At 46.3% G+C, this 19,859-nt stretch overlaps 1 protein-coding gene across 1 annotated transcript in view; it reads right to left on the reverse strand.

The window, feature by feature from the left end:
- Nucleotides 1-19,859, reverse strand: part of Ccn (cellular communication network factor protein Ccn) — a 412,119-nt gene that overhangs the window by 12,049 nt on the left and 380,211 nt on the right. Inside the window, exon 6 of the mRNA XM_075879908.1 lies at nucleotides 4,641-4,858. Within this exon, the coding sequence (XP_075736023.1) occupies nucleotides 4,641-4,858 (218 nt within the window). The remainder of the gene's footprint in view (nucleotides 1-4,640; nucleotides 4,859-19,859) is intronic.

The raw sequence follows: 19,859 nt of genomic DNA on the forward strand, positions 1-19,859 counted from the left end.
AAATGTACTATCGTGAGGTATCCGAGTGAGAACACCAAGTTAATATTTATTTAGAAATTGTTTAATACAAGCCAATATGGTACAGAATAATACTGTACAGTATTTTAATACTGTACAGTATATAATACTGTACAGTATAATACTGTACAGTATTTTAATACTTATTACTGTACAGAATTTTTTCACAGGCTTTGGAATCGAGTACCCTGCCAAACGACCGGAGGTTTCGGGACGTTAAACCCCACATATCAATCAACCCTGCCAAACGACCGGAAAATGGGGAAGGTGGTTCCACTTCACAAGTCAGGTAACACCAACGATTCCCACAATTATAGACCCATCTCACTAACTAGTGTGCCATGTAAGCTATGAGAACATGTCATTTACTGCAACTTAGTCAACTTTCTTGAGAATAATTCTTTTTTACTAACTTTCAACATGGTTTTAGAAAACGTTACTTGTGTGAAACTCAGCTTTTGTGCTTTACTAATGATTTGTTTTCTGCTTTTGATCGTGGTACTTTTATTGATTGTGTATTTATCGACATATCTAAAGCATTTGACACAGTTTGTCACGAAATACTACTTTTAAAGTTAAGTAAACTAAATCTTGACACACACAGCTTAAAATGGACTGAGTGCGCCTGACATAACCGCGAGCAATTTGTGACTGCTAATGAATGTAACTCTCCTCCTACTGCCGTAACCTCAGGTGTGCCTCAAGGCTCTGTTTTGGGTCTCTTACTTTTTTTAATATATAATAATGATTGGCCTCATTACATTTCCTCCTACATTAGGTTATTTGCTGACGATTGTGGTATTTACCGTGAAATTTTTGCCTCTAACGGCACTGACACCCTGCAATCTGGCCTGTACAATATTTCTTCGTGGTGTAATAATTGGCTAATGAAACTTAACACAAATAAATGCAAATAAATGAGGATAGCTCATAACCCTTCAAAAGTTGCGTCCCCCTTGTACCTACTTAATAACACTCCCCTAAACAACGTTTCTTTTTACAAGCACCTTGGTGTTAACATTTCTAACAACCTGTCATGGAAGGCTCCAGTTGACTACATAACATGCAACGCTAATCGAACTCTTGGCTATTTACGTCGAAATTTTTCTCTTGCTCCAATTGAGCTAAAGCTTCTCCTGTATAAATCATTAGTGCGGCCAAAACTTGAATATGCGTCGTATATCTGGAATCCTCATATTCACATGCGCACAGACAACATTGAATCCATTCAGAATCGCTCAGCACGTTTCATATTGTCCAATTACTCTTGAACTGCAAGTGTCACATTAATGAAGGCTCAACTTCATTTGTATAACCTCTCAATACGACGCAAAAATTCACGTCTCTTTCTATTTCATAAGATCTATCACCCTAACCGAACCCTCCCTGATTCACTGTTTTTTCCACCAGCCTACATATCAGCACGCAATGACCATCAATACAAGGTTGGGGTTCCCTTCTGCCATACGAACCAGCACTTCAAATCTTTCATCCCTAGAACATGTACTGACTGCAACCACCTTCCCGCATCGATCGCTTCAATCACAGACGCCAACGCGTTCAAATCAGTCATTTCTGAAAGTGCATTATAATTTAACCTAATACTGCTGTTTTGTTTTACTTCTTATTGTTATTTGTTGTCCCACTCCTCTCTGTAATGCCCAGTGCCTTGTGAGTAAATAAATGAAATGAAATGAAATAAAAATGGTCTTTATACAGTGTCGGTTTGTGGTCGGGAACACACCATGCTGCGAATAACTGGTACAATATTGTCGTATACATAAAGAGCTTATTATTTATGTTAAACTGACATTTCAAGCGCTGTACAAAGAAGTGAACAAATTCTAAATGCGTTTAAAGAAGATTGAATGGGACTAGAACTCACTTGCACAGTGCCTTGCTGCGATAATTGGCCGTTTTTTAAGACATGCCTTCAAGTTCTCTTGCAGCTCATGTATGGTGGTGGTGTTCTACTAAATTGGTGGCTAATTTTGTGTTCGAGTTTTCCATTATTGGACAGACTCCGTCGGACGTCCACAACAGCTCTATGAATGCAGCCTGCCAACTATATGCACTGGCAGGCTGCGTCCGCAGCGCTGTTGCAGACGCTGAACTAAATCTGTCTATCGTCAAACGAAGAATTGTGCTGTAAAAGCGACGTGCGCATGCCACCCGATAAAAAAAACTTGTGCAAAATAAGCGGAGAAGTAGTCTCCAGCCTCTAATTGATCGTTTCAAGAAAGCAAGGTATCGTGTGTATTATTCATCATTTTGCCAAAAAACAGGTCGACATTGCTAAAAAGACAAACGCGGAGGTCGTCCACATGTCTCTACTAATGCATAGGTCGTAAAAAGCCTGCAATATGTTCAAATAAAATGAGTTTTAAAAATTTGGATATTTAGGAAACTACAATACTTTCTTCAAACAGTTAGAAAACAGTTATTCTTATAGGTATAAAAGTCTCATGGCCTGAAAAATGCAGGGAGCTGAGGCAAGAAGCTAGAGCGTGAAGCCCGCGCGCTCATCGCGGCATCTGCTTCGGCGTAAACACTTCTCCAACGAGCGCTTGCGCGCACGTCGGGGCTACCCATTTGCTTTAAAATGGCTATTGTGCTTCTCTAAAGATAACTGGATTTCCCGAGCGTTTGTAAACTACCACCGCGAGCTCGTATTGTGTGTGTTTGCACTAACCACACTAACTGTTCGTTTCTTTTTTAGGGGCGAAGCTCCTTAGGGCGTGGGCTGTGCGTCCCCTGTAGCCTGTATGTAGCCACCTCTAGTTTAGTTCTTGCAGTGTTCACTAGATGGTGGTATCGTCCCCCGTATGTAGCCACCTCTAGTTTAGTTCTTGCAGTGTTCACTAGATGGCGGTACCGTCTCCTGTATGTAGCCACCTCTCGTTTAATTCTTGTAGTGTTTACTAGATGGTGGTACTTGTAGCTGATGATGAAAAGATGCAAGATGTTATAAACTAGAAAGCGGTACTTGTAGTTGATGAAAGACGCGAGATCTTATAAAATAGGAATGATGTCACATATGGCGCGTGTCATTGGTTGAAGGCAATCGTTCGATTTAGTGCGGCGACGTACGCTAGGGGGAGCGTTGTAATAAAATCCGTTCGCTGTTGGCGCGCGCTCGGAGTCGCCGGATGGATAAGGCTGCACAGCGGAGAGAGCGCAAGGCGGCAGCAGCGCGCGCTCGCAGACAGAATCCCGATGTGCGAGCGCGCGAGGCAGAAGCGCTCCGTGAAGCTGCGCGACGCCGCCGCCAAGATCCTGCCGTACGTGAAAAAGAGGCCACAGCGGCACGGCTGCGGCGTGAACAGGACCTGCCGAACGCCACACAACGGGAAGCGGCGAGAAAGCGTGCGTATCGACAGGCGAACCCCGAAGCGAGAGTTCGAGAGGCTTCTGCAAAACGTCGCGCTCAGCCGCTGCACCAACGTAAATAACCTCTACCTCACCAATGCAAAAGGAGACGAGCGGTTCTACCGTAAAGACAAGAACGAGGACACGGCGATGCTGAACGAGTTTCAACGTCTAGGCCGACATCGATTACCGACCGTGACACAGCAGTACCAACGATCTCTGCGAGAAGACGTTGACTCTTCCAACGAGTTTACCATTGCCCTCCTCAACGTTCGCTCTCTCAATGCCCACGCACTTGACATAGAAAGGGACCCCATGCTGACCGCAGTCGACGTGCTGTGCTTTACCGAGACGTGGAACGTGACGAGATTGTTCATCAAAGGATACGTTCCCGTCGTGTGTACCGATGAATCAGAACGTCCTGCAGGTGGCGTCGCCATCTACGTGAGGCAAACGGAAACGGCTGAAGATCTCAGACTACCACTCACGTGTCAAAGCCAAAACGGAGAATATGCAGCCATCAAACTCTTTGACTCTGGAATCGTCCTCATGACCATGTACCTCGCACCCAACCTGTCGACCGGGAACATCAAGACATTCATAGACACTGCGTTACGAAATTATGAGAACAAATACAAGAATGGACCATTTGTACTACTTGGAGACTTTAACGTGGCTATCATAGACAATAATTGGCTTATCCAACATATGGCTTCTAGATATGCACTCAGACGTATATCGTTTGACCATATGAAACCTACCACGATCCGAGAAACATGCATAGACCTAGTATTTGCAAATTGCCCACTGCAACCCATACAGGAACCGCTCTCCCTTCATTTCACAGACCATAAATCCGTCATAATGAAGGGACATCGCAAGCCACCCATCGTCTAAGAACAAATAAAAGTTGATTTGTGTATATACACACACAGCGTTTCTCACGTCTTTACATGATGATCGACTGGGCGAATTACACGGAAGATTCACAGTTTACCGATGAATTCCTCCGGAGCTTCGCCCATTCATCATCATTCACCACGTGAATATGCCGTAATTTTTTTCTTACTGTTGTTCTTTTTCCTATATATTATTATGCCTCCCCCTACCCCTTAACATGTAGAGTTGTCAACAGAGCCAAAGCTTGATAGATTTTTCTGTCTTTCATATTCGTGTATTTATGTTTCTCGCATTCTATATGTGAGGGCCGCGCGCCGCACTACGCCGGCCGAAGTTGCGCGTCCATCGCTCACCCTGGTCCTGTGGCGCGATCCCGAGGCACCGGCCATTCCGGCGGCGTTCCGGCCACTGCACGGCCTCACGTTGCAGATGCGCGTCTCGTTGCGGCTGCGGCACTGGCCCAGATGGAAGTCGGTGACCATACGACGGGACGTCCCCACGCCGCACGTGGCCGAGCAGGGACTCCAGTCTCCCGCGTGTCGCTCGCACGATGCACGGGCGAGAGCCAGCGCTGCAACGAGAGCATATAAACAATTTCACGTGAAACACAAGGGGGCCGCCACTTCGGGTTGCGAAATGAGTGTTTTTAGATTTTTGTGTATCGCGACTTGAGGTATTAGTGCCATGAAACGTCGATCGCATCAATCCCGCACTTTTAATATTAGTGAATCTACCATAGCACTGTTTGTTCAGTCATTGACGAAAAACTTAGACCACCTTCCCGAAGGCAACTGTGATGGGATGCGAAGCAGCAGTGGTGCGCTGGCGTTGACCCGGTTAACGTGCGTCGACGTGCATGCTGGAAGAATGGTCTGAGGCGAAACTTGGTGCAGCGTTTACTCGAGTAAATGACGTCAAGATTCGATAACACTCTCGGCTTCACTAACCCTCGCAATGGTGGCGATGGCCTAGTTAGGCGTACTCTATAGTGAACTAGAATATGATTGAGTGGCGTGAACGGAAGGCCGCGGCTCCTGCCTTGGTGGTCTAAAACAACACGGATGGGCGCTAGGATTTCTCGCGGTGCCACTGCGCCTTCTCTTGTCATGTGCGCGAGGCGACCGCGCGCCGGCGGCGTCTTCTCTGGATAGTGCATGCAGCACGGAAGTCAATCAGTGCGCGTGCGTGAGTATGTGTGTGAGTTCGGCGCGTTCAGTCACCACCACCTGAAAAAACTTCGTCAATGCCTGGAAGCTCTACCGCATATGTCAACGGGTTGACGACACCGGCTGCGTTGTGCGCAGTACTGACACACAATGCAACCAACGCCACCAATCGGCGGCGCGTTCGCATCGGCGTTGCACTCCCAGCAGCATTACTGCGCTTCCACAGGTGACATCGAATGTTGCATCATTCTCTGTGTGCCGTCGGGCTTCTCAAAGTTGTGATGTGTGCTGCTTGTGGTTGTGCTCGTATTCGTTGGTGGGTGACCTGATTGCGAGCAGCTGTGGTGCCACGGATGGGTTGTGGGCACACTTCAGTGGAAACCGTGAATCTGGGCCACGAGTGCACGTATTTGTGTTTCCAACTGACCAAAGCGCGCGGAAGGCATAGATACAGGCTTCCCTAACGGATAGTGTCAGCCCAAAGAAACATGGAAAAGTACTTATCATGTTTTTCTTTCGTTTCCTGTGTTCTGTTACACCTAGTACCGTGTTATTTCGTGTCACTTTTATCTCATGTGCGGGTTTCGAAGTACGCGTTAGAGCCAATACCATAACTGGTAAGCATAATGATGTTGCTTTTTTGTCATTCGCAGATGTTCGAAATAACATTTAGCCCGATAGATATAGAAGAGAGGGCCAGCGACGGCCAGCGAGAAATCCTAGCGCACACAAAACGCGTTAGGATTTTCAGGTTGCGAATGCGCTGAAAGCGAAAAAAAGGACAGTTTGTTCCCTCCGCAGCGGTACGCGGCAAGTTTCCAACATGTTGGAAATGTTCGCTCTGATCACAGCGGCGGGAGTGATTTTCAGTCAGAAGCCGTTGCAATAGGGCCTTCCAAGCCATCGAAACAGAGTTGTGTTTGTTTTGGTAACGGCTGACGTTTTGCATTTTAAAATCAATTTAGATTGGAAAGTGTTCTTGTATGACGAAACACTTAGGCGGGTTCGTCGTTGCCGGTTACGGTTGCCGTCTATGGAAATTTAATGATATCATAATGCACTGATCAATACAATACATTTGTGTCTGCCATAAATAATGGTGGCAAAAACTCGCCGCTCCAGTTGCAGAGCGATAATCGAGGAGGATTGACAGTCTATGTGAAACAAAATCACCATTAGCGGCGTTTGCAAACAGATTGAACGGTCAGTGAACAAAACGATTTTTTTTGCTGCAATCGTGCCATGTGAAACAGCCTTTAGAGAGCCAAGCCGATGAGGGTCTTTTGCAGGCCGGAATATTGCATTTCCAGTTGTAACAAGCTAGCCTACTGCACGTGTGCCGGTGCAATCTGCTGCATTCTCTCGTCAGCACCAGGGTGTAGTCTGTACTTTGTGAGATATCCCGCCCCAACAAACTTGTAGGTTGCGACATGTCGAAGCAAAGAACAGATTCTGATTTGATTGATTTGTGGGGTTTAACAAAGAACAGATTCTCATTCTGGGCTCTGGGTTGCCCAATCAGTAACCGGGGTGCTCTGATGACGTCGCTGTTTGCAGCTCCAAGGGATGCCGATCTTAGCAGAAAGTGGGAGCGCAACCTTCGGAGTGTTGACAAGCTTTTGACCAAAACTTCATTGGTGTGCGAACATCAATTCGATCCAAGATGCATCCTGCGCGAAAATATGCACGTGATAAATGGCAGTGAGGTGCTCATTCCCCGAGAAAAGACGTCAATAGTTCCTGATGCCACGCCAACGCTTTTGCCAGGTTGTCCATACAGCGACTAACCTCGTAGTTTTACGTTTCCACGAAGCAGAAAGCAAACCGGCGTTAGAAGTAACTACATCCAAAGCTCTGCAGGAGTCCGCGTCCACCCGACAACGCAGCCGAAGCTGGCATGAAAAGTAGCAGTGGCGTCACCTGGCGACATCCACGTGAAAGCTGACGCCAGAGCCCAGCCGGCCTCGTCACTAGATCATATTCTAGTTCACCACAGGCATAATCGCATCGGCGGAAGTTTCAGCGGGCGAATGAGCGTCGTCTTCCGGCGGCTTCTCCATCGAGATAAACGAGCCGACAGAGTGTTACCACTCGATGTGCGATCAAGCGTTGTGAGTGGTGGAGAGGATGAAGCGAGAGAGAGGTGGCACCTACCGCTATGTTTCAACGCCTAAGTTAGGCGTGCGTGAGGTTTATTGCACGTGAACCGACGAGTCGATGGTATAGCGAGTGGCGTTAGCGATAGAGGAGCAAGTGCGGCAAGGGAGAGAGTGACGTCAGCGCGAACTGCGAGGGAAGCGTGACGAAAATCTTATGGAATAAGAGCGCTACACCAGGCCCCGGAAACTCTCAAGTTCCCGCGATGGCCGTAGAGGACGAAAAAATCGACCGCGGCGAGTTCCGGCATAGGCGTGTGTAGTGGAAATACTAACTCTTCTTTTAGCGGTCGGGTAAGTTAGTGTGTAGTGTCCATTTTAGCGGCGGTCAACGTAGCTAAAATTTTTATTTCAGGATCTATCAAAAGACCGCTAAAAGAGTACTTACCACGTTTTTTTAAAAAATTGGATATATTATTTTTGTATTACTTTTAGTATTAATACAAGAGCAGTGACTGTATGAGTTCAAGTATTAAGATTAACCTGACGCTCAAAAAGCAGCAGCCCGTTGGCACCGATTGCATTTTTGTCGGTTACTTTGTTCAAATTTCACCGTGGTTAGCAGTGGTACTTTTTGTAAATCGGTATTGCGAAGCTCCGTTTTGATTCAGCTTTGATATATCAATGCGAGCTTGACTTTACGGGCCGCTACTACAAAGCGAACGTGTTTAAAGGCTGTAAACCATGTCAGCTGTTGTGCTTCACGGACGTCCGGGGTAACAGCCTCCAGCTTGAAAATTCAACGCCGGCAACATGCCCAGAGATTGCCTACACAGACGGAATAATGCAGACGGAATCTTGCACAATGTGGGCGTGCTCACCGGTGAGTAAAAATGTGCTGCTTTGCATCTAAACACGGCCCTTTTCTTTTCATGCGCTACAGCTTTTGTGATTTCATAAGGCTTTTCGACTTGTAGAGCTAATGAGATGCACACCTGCTAAGTGTTTGAGATGGTTTACTTCATTGTCACATTCGCTGAATATGCCTTTACAGCTGAAATTTCTAGCACAGATCACAGCGTAAGCTCTACCTGTTTCTCCTCAAAATGAGTCTGCTGCAGTATATGCTCATAAATTCAGTGCATAGTAGAGCCAAGTGAACCTTTAGTAGATATACTCGTTTGTACATTTTTAGTAAGTTTACAATGAAGCATATTACACTTGCATGAACCATATAGTCTAACCAGTTGGGAAATTACATAGCTTTGTCCTCTGAAGAACGTTACTGAAACAAATTCATTATAATGCTATCCACAAGACAAATTCACAAAAACCATATTGTTATTTCCACACTACTTTTCCTATATGCAGTGTCCCTATATACATTCTTCTTAGTCATGCATCACAAATTCATTCACGCTTCTACCAGAGTAACCAGGACTGTTTGTTTTACAACCCAATCGCAGCCTCCAAGAAACTGCTTATATCAGTGTACACTTGGATGCCTCATCACTCTGAACCTACCTCAAGTCAGCAGAGAATGTGTCACCACTGAAAGCAAGCTCATGGGCCAAAATAATAGCAAGGTATGGTTGAAGAAATTTTTTTATTGAACATAATTGGTTCAACCACTTCTCTCTTACCCTGCTCAAGACTGTTTTTCTTTCTTCTCAGAAAACTGGACTAAAGAGAGAACAATGATTTCTTAGCGACCCACATCCAGTTGTAAGAAGCTCAACAGTTGCCATTGTGACAACCCCACGCGCCACCATTATACCAGGTGGGCATATGGAAGCCTTATACTGAAAAGCAGTGATAGTGTACGGTAAGTTCAAGCTGTACTGAATAGGGTGTACAGATTATTGTTGCTTGCCCCGCCGCGATGGTCTACTGGCTAAGGTACTCGGCTGCTGAACCGCAGGTCACGAAATCGAATCCCGGCTGCGGCGGCTGCATTTACGATGCAGACGCATAGTTGTAGGCCCGTGTGCTCAGATTTTGGTGCACGTTAAAGAACCCCAGATGGTCGAAATTTCTGGAGCCCTCCACTACAGCGTCTCTCATAATCATATGGTGGTTTTCGGACGTTAAACATGACATTTCAATCAATCAGAATGTTCTTTCTTGCTTTATAAATTACTCGGTTTACAGGCAATGTGCCGTTTTCATGAGGTGCGCATACTGTACTTCACTATACGTGTGAAACTTTGCATATAGTATCACACATAACTAGGTAACAAATGAGTTTGTAATAGTGCATATTTAGCAGTTTTTATTTTTCACCTTGTGTATAGAGTGCTATGAATGTAAATACTGTTGCAAGGCAGTGGAAGGCACAGCTACAGTAGTCTTGGAACAGTTGCTGATACCGCGTGCATCTTGCGAGTGCCACTATCAAAGTTCTAAAAAAGAAACTGTGCAAGAACTCATCCCTTTATTAAGCAAGACATGGCTTGCAGAGGTAGCAATCGCGCAGCAGAACCATGAGATAGAAAGAACTAGAAAAATAGGGATGGGTAGATCACATTCGGCAAGCTATCTCAAATCAGAAATGGTATTCTGTCACTAACCCTCATGAGGAGGAAATATAACAACTGCATCTTGCCCGTACTTTCCTACGGAGCAGAAACCTGTAGGCTTAAAAAGAGGGTTCAGATTAATTGAGGATGACGCAGCGAGCGATGAACAGGAAAATAATTGATGTAACCATAAGTCACAAGAAGAGAACAGGGAACAAATCGGCATTAAGGTTATCATAGTTGAAATCAAGAAGACGAAAATTGGCCCCGTCACTGCATTTAATCTGCAAATGTCGTCGAAAGACGATATTATTGCGTGTGGAGAGAGCGAACAAGACATTTATTTGATGTTCTGCGCAAGAAAATTGGTGAATGGTATTCTGGAGATGCTGCGTTAGAGTGCCTCGAGTGTACAGCGGAGGCAAAAAAGCACATCAAATCACGTTACACGTGAGACATGAGTGCCATCTGGCAGTTTTCTTAGAAAACAAATCACGTGGCTCTGAGACAGGTGTGCGCGCCCATCTCAGAGGTGATAAAGTGTAGAACGCAAGGCGATGGGTAGGTGCCACCACCGTCTCGTCATAGCAAATCGTTGGAAACACTCGTCTTTCCGTGCAAGCGTTGCATGGTCAGCGCAGCGTGATAAGCGCAACGGTCCTTAAAATTACCTATGTATGCCTTTTCTGGTAAAAGACGCACATGCAGAATATATACGTGTTGTTATGGTGCCCCAACCATGCGCAATAATTGCTTTTTAATGGACACTTACACGAGCATGAACGCTCAACCTTGAGCAACTTTGGTGGGCGCTGCGGATAAGGTCAGCCGTTTCAAGTACCCGATGCCGTTAAGAGTGCACAAACATACAAATGTACCGACAGACAGACAGACAGACCAAAACTTTTGCGTCGAAGGTCCCTGTCACGGACTGCCATTTTTGCGACCCGGCATCACGGCAATTAACGGGCGCCGTACTCCCCCGCTGACCATGGGAATGGCGGGCGCATGAAATAGAGCCGGGAAGTGCAGAATGGCGTGTTTTTCTTCGAACGTCGCCGCCGTCGTTTGATCCTTTGTACCTACGGCGGCGTCTGCAGGGTCGTGGAAGGCCGCGATGTACCCCGAACAAGGTTTAGACTACGAGACGCACTGGCTGAGAGCCAGTGCGTCTCGTAGGAAATCTTCGGGTGGCCAAGCCACAGGAAATCTTCGGGTGGCCAAGCCATATGACAGCACCCCAACAGGTTGTCACTCTCGCTAGTTGAGAGCCCTCTCCTAATTAAAAAGGGGTGGGGTCAGTATATTTTTGGGGCGGAGTGTCCAACAACGAAACGCGCATGATTGGACCCATGTAGAGGTCTCTGGTCCCCAAGGAAGAGAGCGAGGGGACACGAGGGGGATTTAAGGATTTTGCCCTGCAAGGCAGGCTAGTCGCTTACCAACATGGTTTAGAAACAGATCAACAAGTATCTCTTCTAGAAGTTTTTAGTGTGGCTCTGTATCGGCTGGCCAAGCAAACTTAGCCGTTCGTCTAGTTGTGACGCGATATTAACGTCTGCAACGTAGACATCGGGACTTAGCCTCGAGTTAGCTCAACGTGCCCCAGGTCACCTGCAAGCACTAGGCTCCCGGAGCAACCAGCGTTGCAACACCGCCGACATCGCAGTCGTGCCAGAACTCGCTTCGACTTCTCGCATCCGATCGTCGGGGACGCAACGCTGCCGGTCATAACACATATGCCTTCACCTGTTTATATCTTCGAACTTTCTCCTCCGTAGTTCTATTGTTGTTAGTTTGTATAGTAGTTCTCTCTCGTAAGCTGATTTATTGTTTTTGTATGTATTTTTTAGTTGTATCAAGTGGTGTTGTATTTTGTTAGTTGTATTGAAGTGTTTTACTAGATCCCATGTGCTGCAGTATCACTAGAGTAAAGTTTGTTCTGTTTTCTCACGTCTCTAATCTCTTCAGTGTCTCTGCTTGCGTGCGGAACGAACTAACCTGCTGTCATTCCCGTCGCCGACTTCGCGCTGGCGACGCTAGAGTGGCAGCTTGTAACAAAACTGGCGTCCGCGACGAGGAAGTTCCGTACAAGAGTAAGACAGTGAGGGGTGAACGAGAACCATGTGGACAGCGTGGTGATAGAGCCGCACAGTGGAACCAGCTGCATCCTGCATATGATTGCGCTGTTTTTATAGTGGCATTATGGTGACAGTTTGCAGTATGTAGTGTGTGGATTTTGATAAGTGGATCGCACACGGTAAACAGTTAGGCCTCGAGGGCGCCAAACTGAGACAGTGGGTTAAGTAGCAGCAGGAACAGGCGCAGGCGTTAGCCAGAGAAGAGCGGGCATTGGCCCGGGAGGAAAAGGAAAAAGAAAGGGAGAGAGAGAGCGAAGAAAAGGAGAGAGAGAGCGGAAAGAAAAGGAGAGAGGACGCGAATGAAGGGAGAAAGAACGAGAAGCGGTAAGGGAAGCGGCAAGGGAAGCCGGAGAACGGGAAGTGAAGTTACTGCAAGTAAAGATTCGCCTTAGTGAGAGTAGCAGTGTGAGCCGATCCAGCCGTGAGCACGGCGATGCCGGGAGGAGCCAAGTCTGAGAATACACACAGGTAGACTGCTCGTCACCTTTGACGAAGGAAGGAACGACTTAGATGCGCTTATACGCCGGTTTGAGAGCATCGCTAGAGGGCAAAAGTGGCCTGAATGCCAATGGGCGACGGCGCTTTTGACATGTCTTACAGGAGAGGCGCTAAGTGTTTATGGCAGGCTACTGCCTACAGATTCAGCGGACTACACCAAGGTTAAAACCGCCCTCCTGAAGTGCTTTCACTTCACGGCGGATGGGTTCCGAGACAAGTTTAATAAGGAGAAACCAGTAGGGGGTGAAACAGCAACACAGTACGCAGCTCGCTTAAGACATTACTTCGATAGATGGGTTGAGCTGTCCAAAGCTGAGACAGAACTCGAGTCCCTCCGCGCATTGTTGATTAGAGAGAGGTTTTTGCATTGGATGTGGTTCGAACCTGGCATTATATTTGAAAGAAAGAAGGGCGGAATCCCTGGGAGACATGCTTGAGCTGGCAGACCAGTTTTTGGACGCTCAGGGTGGAGCAAGCCTAGCGAAAACAAAAAAAATATGGTCCCATAACGGACGAGAAGGGGAAATACGAGAAAGGAGGCAACAGCCACGCAAGACTACCACGGTGCTATATTTGCAATCGTGGGAATCACCCGCCGCTCTTGTGTAGCAACAGACCTGCCGCTAATGTAGCCATCGTCTGCTTCAAGTGTGGGAAAAAAGGACATCGGGCAAACGACTGCCGGTCAGGAGCAAATAACTCACTCCAGGTGTCCTGCCTCTACGCACCAAGGGAAACGCGTGAGGATCCCATATGCGACGGGTATATCGAGCTTAGGAATGGCAAAAAAGTCCCCGTCCTCAACGCCGTAAGAGTGACACCACCAAAAAATTTGGCCGAGAACCTACCAGTGGCCAGAGGGACCCTCCGAGGCACAGATATATCAGTGTTGCGGGATACAGGGTGCAACACAGTAATCGTGTGGAGGAAGTTGGTGAAGAAAGACGAGCTGACAGGTACAAGCAGACTCGTCTACTTGGTTGACGGAACAGCGAGAATGCTACCCGAAGCACGGATTCAGGTTGACACCCCCTACTTTACTTGCAATCTGACAGCACTATGCCTGCAAGATCCACTGTATGACCTCATTCTGGGCAATATCGATGGCGTAGGACCTCCTAATGATCCCAGAAAGGAGACTGAAAAACCTGTCTCGACAAACGAGGAGTCGGAAAGAGCCGGAGCACGGTACACGAAGTTGTACAATCGAAAGGCGAAGGAGCGGAGTTTCAACTCCGGAGACAAGGTACTGATTTTACTTCCCACCGACACGAACAAGCTGCTGCTGCAATGAAAGGGCCCTTTTGAAGTCCGGGAAAAGAAAGGTGAAGCTGACTACGTCGTAGACACGGCTGGCGGCAGAAAAATCTTCCTCGCCAACTTACTGAAAAGATACGAGGAGAGGGACAGCCCCTCCACCAAGGTGTGCAACGTGACATTTGGTGTTGTGGAATCGAGCGAGGACGAGAATATTCCAACCCCTGACTGGCTGAAAGTGGAAGGGGAAGAAGACGTGAAGATCTCCGACAAACTGGACGCTCAGCAGATCGGACAGCTGCCAAGAATTGTCAGGGAACACGCTCGTATTTTCTCGGATGTCCCGGGCAAAACTGACTGGGTTTACTGCAACCTCGAACTCACCACGAGTAACCCCGTCCACGTGAAACAATACCCTCTTCCCTTTGCAACGCTGGAAGGTGTAGAGAAAGAGGTACGCAAGGTTGAGAAGCTCGTCATCATTGTGAAGTCAGAGTCACCTTATAATTGGTCAGTCATTTTGGTAAAGAAACCCGACGGTACAAATCGACTGTGTATCGATTTTCGACGCCTGAACAACGTTCTGGTGGCCTACTCCGAACCTATGACAAGAAATGACGCGGTGTTTTCTACAGTGGGAAAGAAGACGTATTTCTCAAAGCTCGACTTCGTGAAGGGCTATTGGCAGATCCCGCTGACCGAAGAGTCCAAAGCGAAGACAGCCTTCTCGACGACATCGGGACTATATCAGTTCCACTTCATGCCATTCGGCATCAAGACAGCGCCTGCTGTATTTGCTAAGTTGATGCGGAAGGTTGCGGAAGGTATACCCGGTGTGGACCATTACTATGATGATGTACTCGTAGCCACCTAGACATGGAAAGAGCACCCGAGATTTCTGGGACTGCCTTTTGAGCGCATCCAGAGGGCCGGGCTTACAGTGCACCCCAGTAAATGCGAACTTGGTGTGGAAGAAGTCGACTTCTTGGGACACCCAGTTTGCAGGGGCAGATTGCTACCACTGAGGAAAACACTCGACAAGATCGAAGCTGCACCACGTCCTTCAACCAAGTGACAAATGCGCACCTTCCTCGGTTTGACACGGTACTATCGGGAATTTATTCCGAATTAGGCAGAAGTCAGCGCTCTCCTTATAGATTTAACCCAGAAGGGCGAAGCTAACTCGGTGAAATGGACATCAGCCCATGAGGAGGCTTTTCGAAGTCTCAAACAACATGTCTCTACAGAGCCGATACTACGGCTACCAAATTCGCACCAACCATTCGTACTTCGAACGGACGCATCGGACACAAGTCTCGGAGCTGTGCTCATGCAGGCCCACGAAGGCGAAATCCACCCCACAGCTTATGCCAGCAGAAAGCTGCTTCCACGGGAGGCTTCCTATAGTACCATCGAACGCGAATGTCTCGCGTTGGTATGGGGAATTCAGAAATTCTCCATGTACTTATACGGAGTACATTTTTGTGTCCAGACAGACCACCAGCCTCTGAGTTATATCCAACAGACAAAACAGCTGAACGCTCGATTACTTCGATGGAGTTTACTACTCCAAGAGTACCAGTTCACCTTTACGCATATTAAGGGTAGCGAAAACGTGGGAGCCGATTACTTGAGCCGGATATAGTTCGTGAGGTCTGTGGAGCATGTTATTTTTTTATTCCTTTCGTCGTTTGTTTTCTGTTTGTATGTGCGTATTTCATTGTATAAGAAGTGTATTTTGAGTCATTTTCTTTTTGCTTGGTGCATTGGTTGTTTTTACATGTTGTAATGCACATTGAAGGATTTCACTACAGTAGAGGAGCGAACCTGTTCCGTTTTGTTTCGTAGTATACATTCGTGTAGTGTATTCTGCATTGATGGCTGCCGTACACGGCTATTTCTTTTTCTTGTTTGTATGGCGCATTGATATTGTTGCGTGTAACTGAAGCTGGTACTCTAACAATTGTTTTTTCCGTTTTGTTGTTAATTCGATGCACTCTGCCTATTTATGTTGTGTATGAGAAGGACAGTCCTCATGTCTCCCTTGTTGGTGGTGTTTTGTTCCTTGTTGTCGAAAAATTCCCCTCCGTGTGAGCAAATGTTATGAATAACATTCTGAAAGTGGGGGGGGGGGCAATGTCACGGACTGCGATTTTTGCGACTCGGCGTCACGGCAATTAACGGGCGCCGTACTCCCCCACTGACCGTGGGAACGGTGGGCGCATGAAAGAGAGCCGGGAAGTGCAGAATGGGGGGTTTTTCTTCGAACGTCGCCGCCAACGTTTGATTCTTTGTACCTACGGCGGCGTCTGCAGGGTAGTGGAAGGCCGCGATGTACCACGAACAAGGTTTAGACTACGGGACGCACCGGCTGAGAGCCAAACAGTTCGATCGTTCCCACGGGAAAACTACGGGTAGCCAAGCCGTATTAGAGCACCCCAACAGGTTGTCACTCTCGCTAGTTCAGGGCCCTCTCCTATTTAGAAAGGGGTGGAGTCAATATATTTTTTGCGGCGGAGTTTCCAACAATGAAACGCGCATGATTGGACCCATGTAGAGGTCTCTTGTCCCCAAGCAAGAGAGCGAGGGGACACGAGGGGGATTTAAGCGCAGGATTTTGCCCAGCTAGGCAGGCTAGTCGCTGACCAACATGGTTTAGAAACAGATCAACAAGTATCTCTTCTACAAGTTTTTAGTGTGGCTCTGTATCAGCTGGCCAACTAAACTTAGCCGTTCATCTAGTTGTGACACGATATTAATGTCTGCAATGTAGACATCGGGACTTCGCCTCAAGTTAGCTCAACCTGCCCGAGGTCACCTGCAAGCACTAGCCTCCCGGAGCCACCAGCGTTGCAACACCGCCGACATCGCAGTCGTGCCAGAACTCTCTTCGACTTCTCGCATCCGATCGTCGGGGACGAAATACTGCTGGTCATCACACGTATGCCTTCACCTGTTTATATCTTCGAAATTCTCCTCCGTAGTTCTATTGTTGTTAGTTTGTGTAGTAGTTCTCTCTCGTAAGCTGATTTATTGTTTTTATATGTATTGTTTAGTTGTATCAAGTGTTCATGTATTTTGTTAGTTGTATTGAAGTGATGTACTAGATTCTGTGTGCTGCAATCTCACTAGAGTAAAGTTTGTTTTGTTTTCTCACGTCTCTGATCTCTTCACTGTCTCTGCTTGCGTACGGAACGAACTAACCTGCTGTCATTCCCGTCGCCCACTTCGTGCTGGCGACGCTAGAGTCGCAGCTTGTAACAGTCCCCAAGAAAAACTATCGTCTTTAGAAACGGGCTGGGCATGTAGTACGCCGGCACGATAACCACTGGTCATTAAGGGTAACTGACTGGATTCACAGAGAAGGAAAGTGCACAGAGTGAAGAGATCCACCAGGTTGTTAGGTAGGCCGATGAGGTTAAAACGTTTGTACGTATCACGTGGCAGCAAAACACACCAAACCAAACTGATTGGCCGATCTTGTGAGAGGTCTTTGTCCTGCAGTGAGTGTTCTCAGGCTGATGATGCGCTACAAACAAGCACCGACATGCATACAAGCAGTGAGTCTTAGTGTTGAAACGTATGTCAATACTTGCGCTTCGAAACATGTTTGTTTACATGACAAAGTTAACACAATGAAACCGAGAATTAATCAGTAATTTGCATTCGCCTGCATTTTTTCCACTGTGACTCCATGGCCATCATTCGTAGCTTGTCTAAGAGCTGCTGCTCGGTTGTTTTCTCCAATAGCAATATTAGTTTGGTTTGTTTTAGCAAATTGTGGTGATCACTCTGGAAAGACTTGTGCAAGCAGCAATGCAAACAAGGGGCTCCCATTTTGAATTAGCTGTTTTGGATACCAATGTGTTCAAATTGTTAAGAGACTTCCTCCCATTAATACACAGGGCTGTGCACATTTACTTAATTTAGTTCAAATAACGACCTTTTACAGTAAAAATATTTGTTATATGTAAAAGACCTGACACATGACAAGACATTTTAAAGGTATGATATTTTCCGGAGAACAATGACTGAGGGAACTAAGTTGGTATAATCACAGTTGGCTAGTGTTTCTACATGCTGATGATTCGACTGTCTTCTAACAGCCATTTCCTTGATATTGCTGTGAAATATGTAACCAAAAGAACTAGTTTTATAAAATACCCGTTTTAAGAGTCAGGCAGATAGTTAGGAAGTAGTGAAGAATAAAAGTGTGAATTCATATTCTATCATTGTCCATCGTTTAAGTAGTGTCTTTGATGACTATGCATCATTGGCTAAAAACTGATTTATTCATCTGTGATGCAAAGCCTAAAAACTTTGAAGGTCATTCAAAAAGTAAAGACCGTTTGGCTCCAAGCTAGTAAATATTCATTACCAAACGTTTTTATTGGTGAACTTAGTTAAGCAAAAACCTACTTCTCTTTTTTATAGAATCACTGGTAATTTCCTAGTACTTCTCGTACCGTCGCAGTAGTTTCTTTAGTCAATCTCAATGAACGATTGTCACCTGGTAGGTGAACCTGTTGTGAACGGTGATCTTGACTCACTGTCTTCAAATCAAACCACGTGCCACTGCTTCTAGTGAAAGAACAAGTGTTTCACAGTATACGTCACCTGTAACTTTGGCCCACATTTTTTGAAATTGAACGCTAAAAATGTGCTTTTTAACTTGGAAAATGGTAGCCATTATTTTCTAACTGGAGTAACCTAATTGCTTCAATTTCTTTCGGTTTTTTGTGAGAAGGAGTGGTGGCACCACTGCGTTGGTTTTGCAATTGCGTACACTATGAAGCGTCGTCACCTGTGCGACAACCCTGTTTTATCGGCAGCAGTCCGAGAACGCTCATCTGCTTGATGTCCTTTAGTGTTTGAGATGGTCGGAATCTAGCTTTGCAATATTTGGGCATATTGGCCGCAATTGTCCAAATTGTAGTGAGGCCAACAAGGGGAACTTTGTCTTACAGAAAACTAACTGTTAATCCTCAGTCTATTGCAATATCCTGTTCACTTGAACAGTTTGTTGGTCTGGATGCTTGGCGTGGTGCTCCACTCTTTTTAGTACACACTTGTGCAGCCATTTGAGAAGACCGCGTTCTGACACTTGTTTCACTCCTCACAGTTGGTCGGTGAATATTGCACAACTCGTCGTGAATTACAAAAGCTAGTGATTCTTTTGCATGCAAAATTGTAAATACAGTGTGCACCCCACAACAAGTGGGGGCAACAGTGTTCGCCAATATTGCCGTCTGCGTTCCCCGTCAAGCAGATGACTACTGAGTCAGAACAATCACTTCAGTACTTTCGCCTAGAAGTAGCAGATTGTGCTGTGCACATAACTCTTCGGTCTGACGTGCAAATACATAAAGATTAGGAAATGGCCCCCACTTTATGAATAAACATCGTAGGAAACTTTATTTTGCGGATTTGAGTGCGATGATTATTCGCTGCCCATTTTTCCAACATTGCTGCCGTGACTTCCAGCACTTTTCAGCTGTCTAGTGTTACTAGTGTTCCATATGTCCCTATCGTATGTGTATATGTCATTTTCAGTGTGTTTCGATTGCTATCCACTGGTGCACAATTTCTTTTTTACGAATGAGTGCTTTTGGGAGCACCAACAGGCATCCTCTATCTCGTGCGTCAGCTGATCAAGAGTAGGCGAGCTAAGGCAAGGGTAGCTAATTCCCTTAACTTGTCATCCGTGACAACTTTCATATGAATGTTGACATGCTGAAATGTTTGACTCAGGCTTTCATTATTCGCCAACTGTTACTCAATTAATGTGCCTGTCACTACAAACCTTTTACTTCTTTTGAAACGTAAACCAAGTTTCCTTTTCAACATGATCATATAAATGGTGTTTTCTTAGGATGGGCGTGCTTAGCACAACTG

Source organism: Rhipicephalus microplus, chromosome X (genome assembly GCF_043290135.1).
Source record: "Rhipicephalus microplus isolate Deutch F79 chromosome X, USDA_Rmic, whole genome shotgun sequence".
NCBI lineage: Eukaryota > Metazoa > Arthropoda > Arachnida > Ixodida > Ixodidae > Rhipicephalus > Rhipicephalus microplus.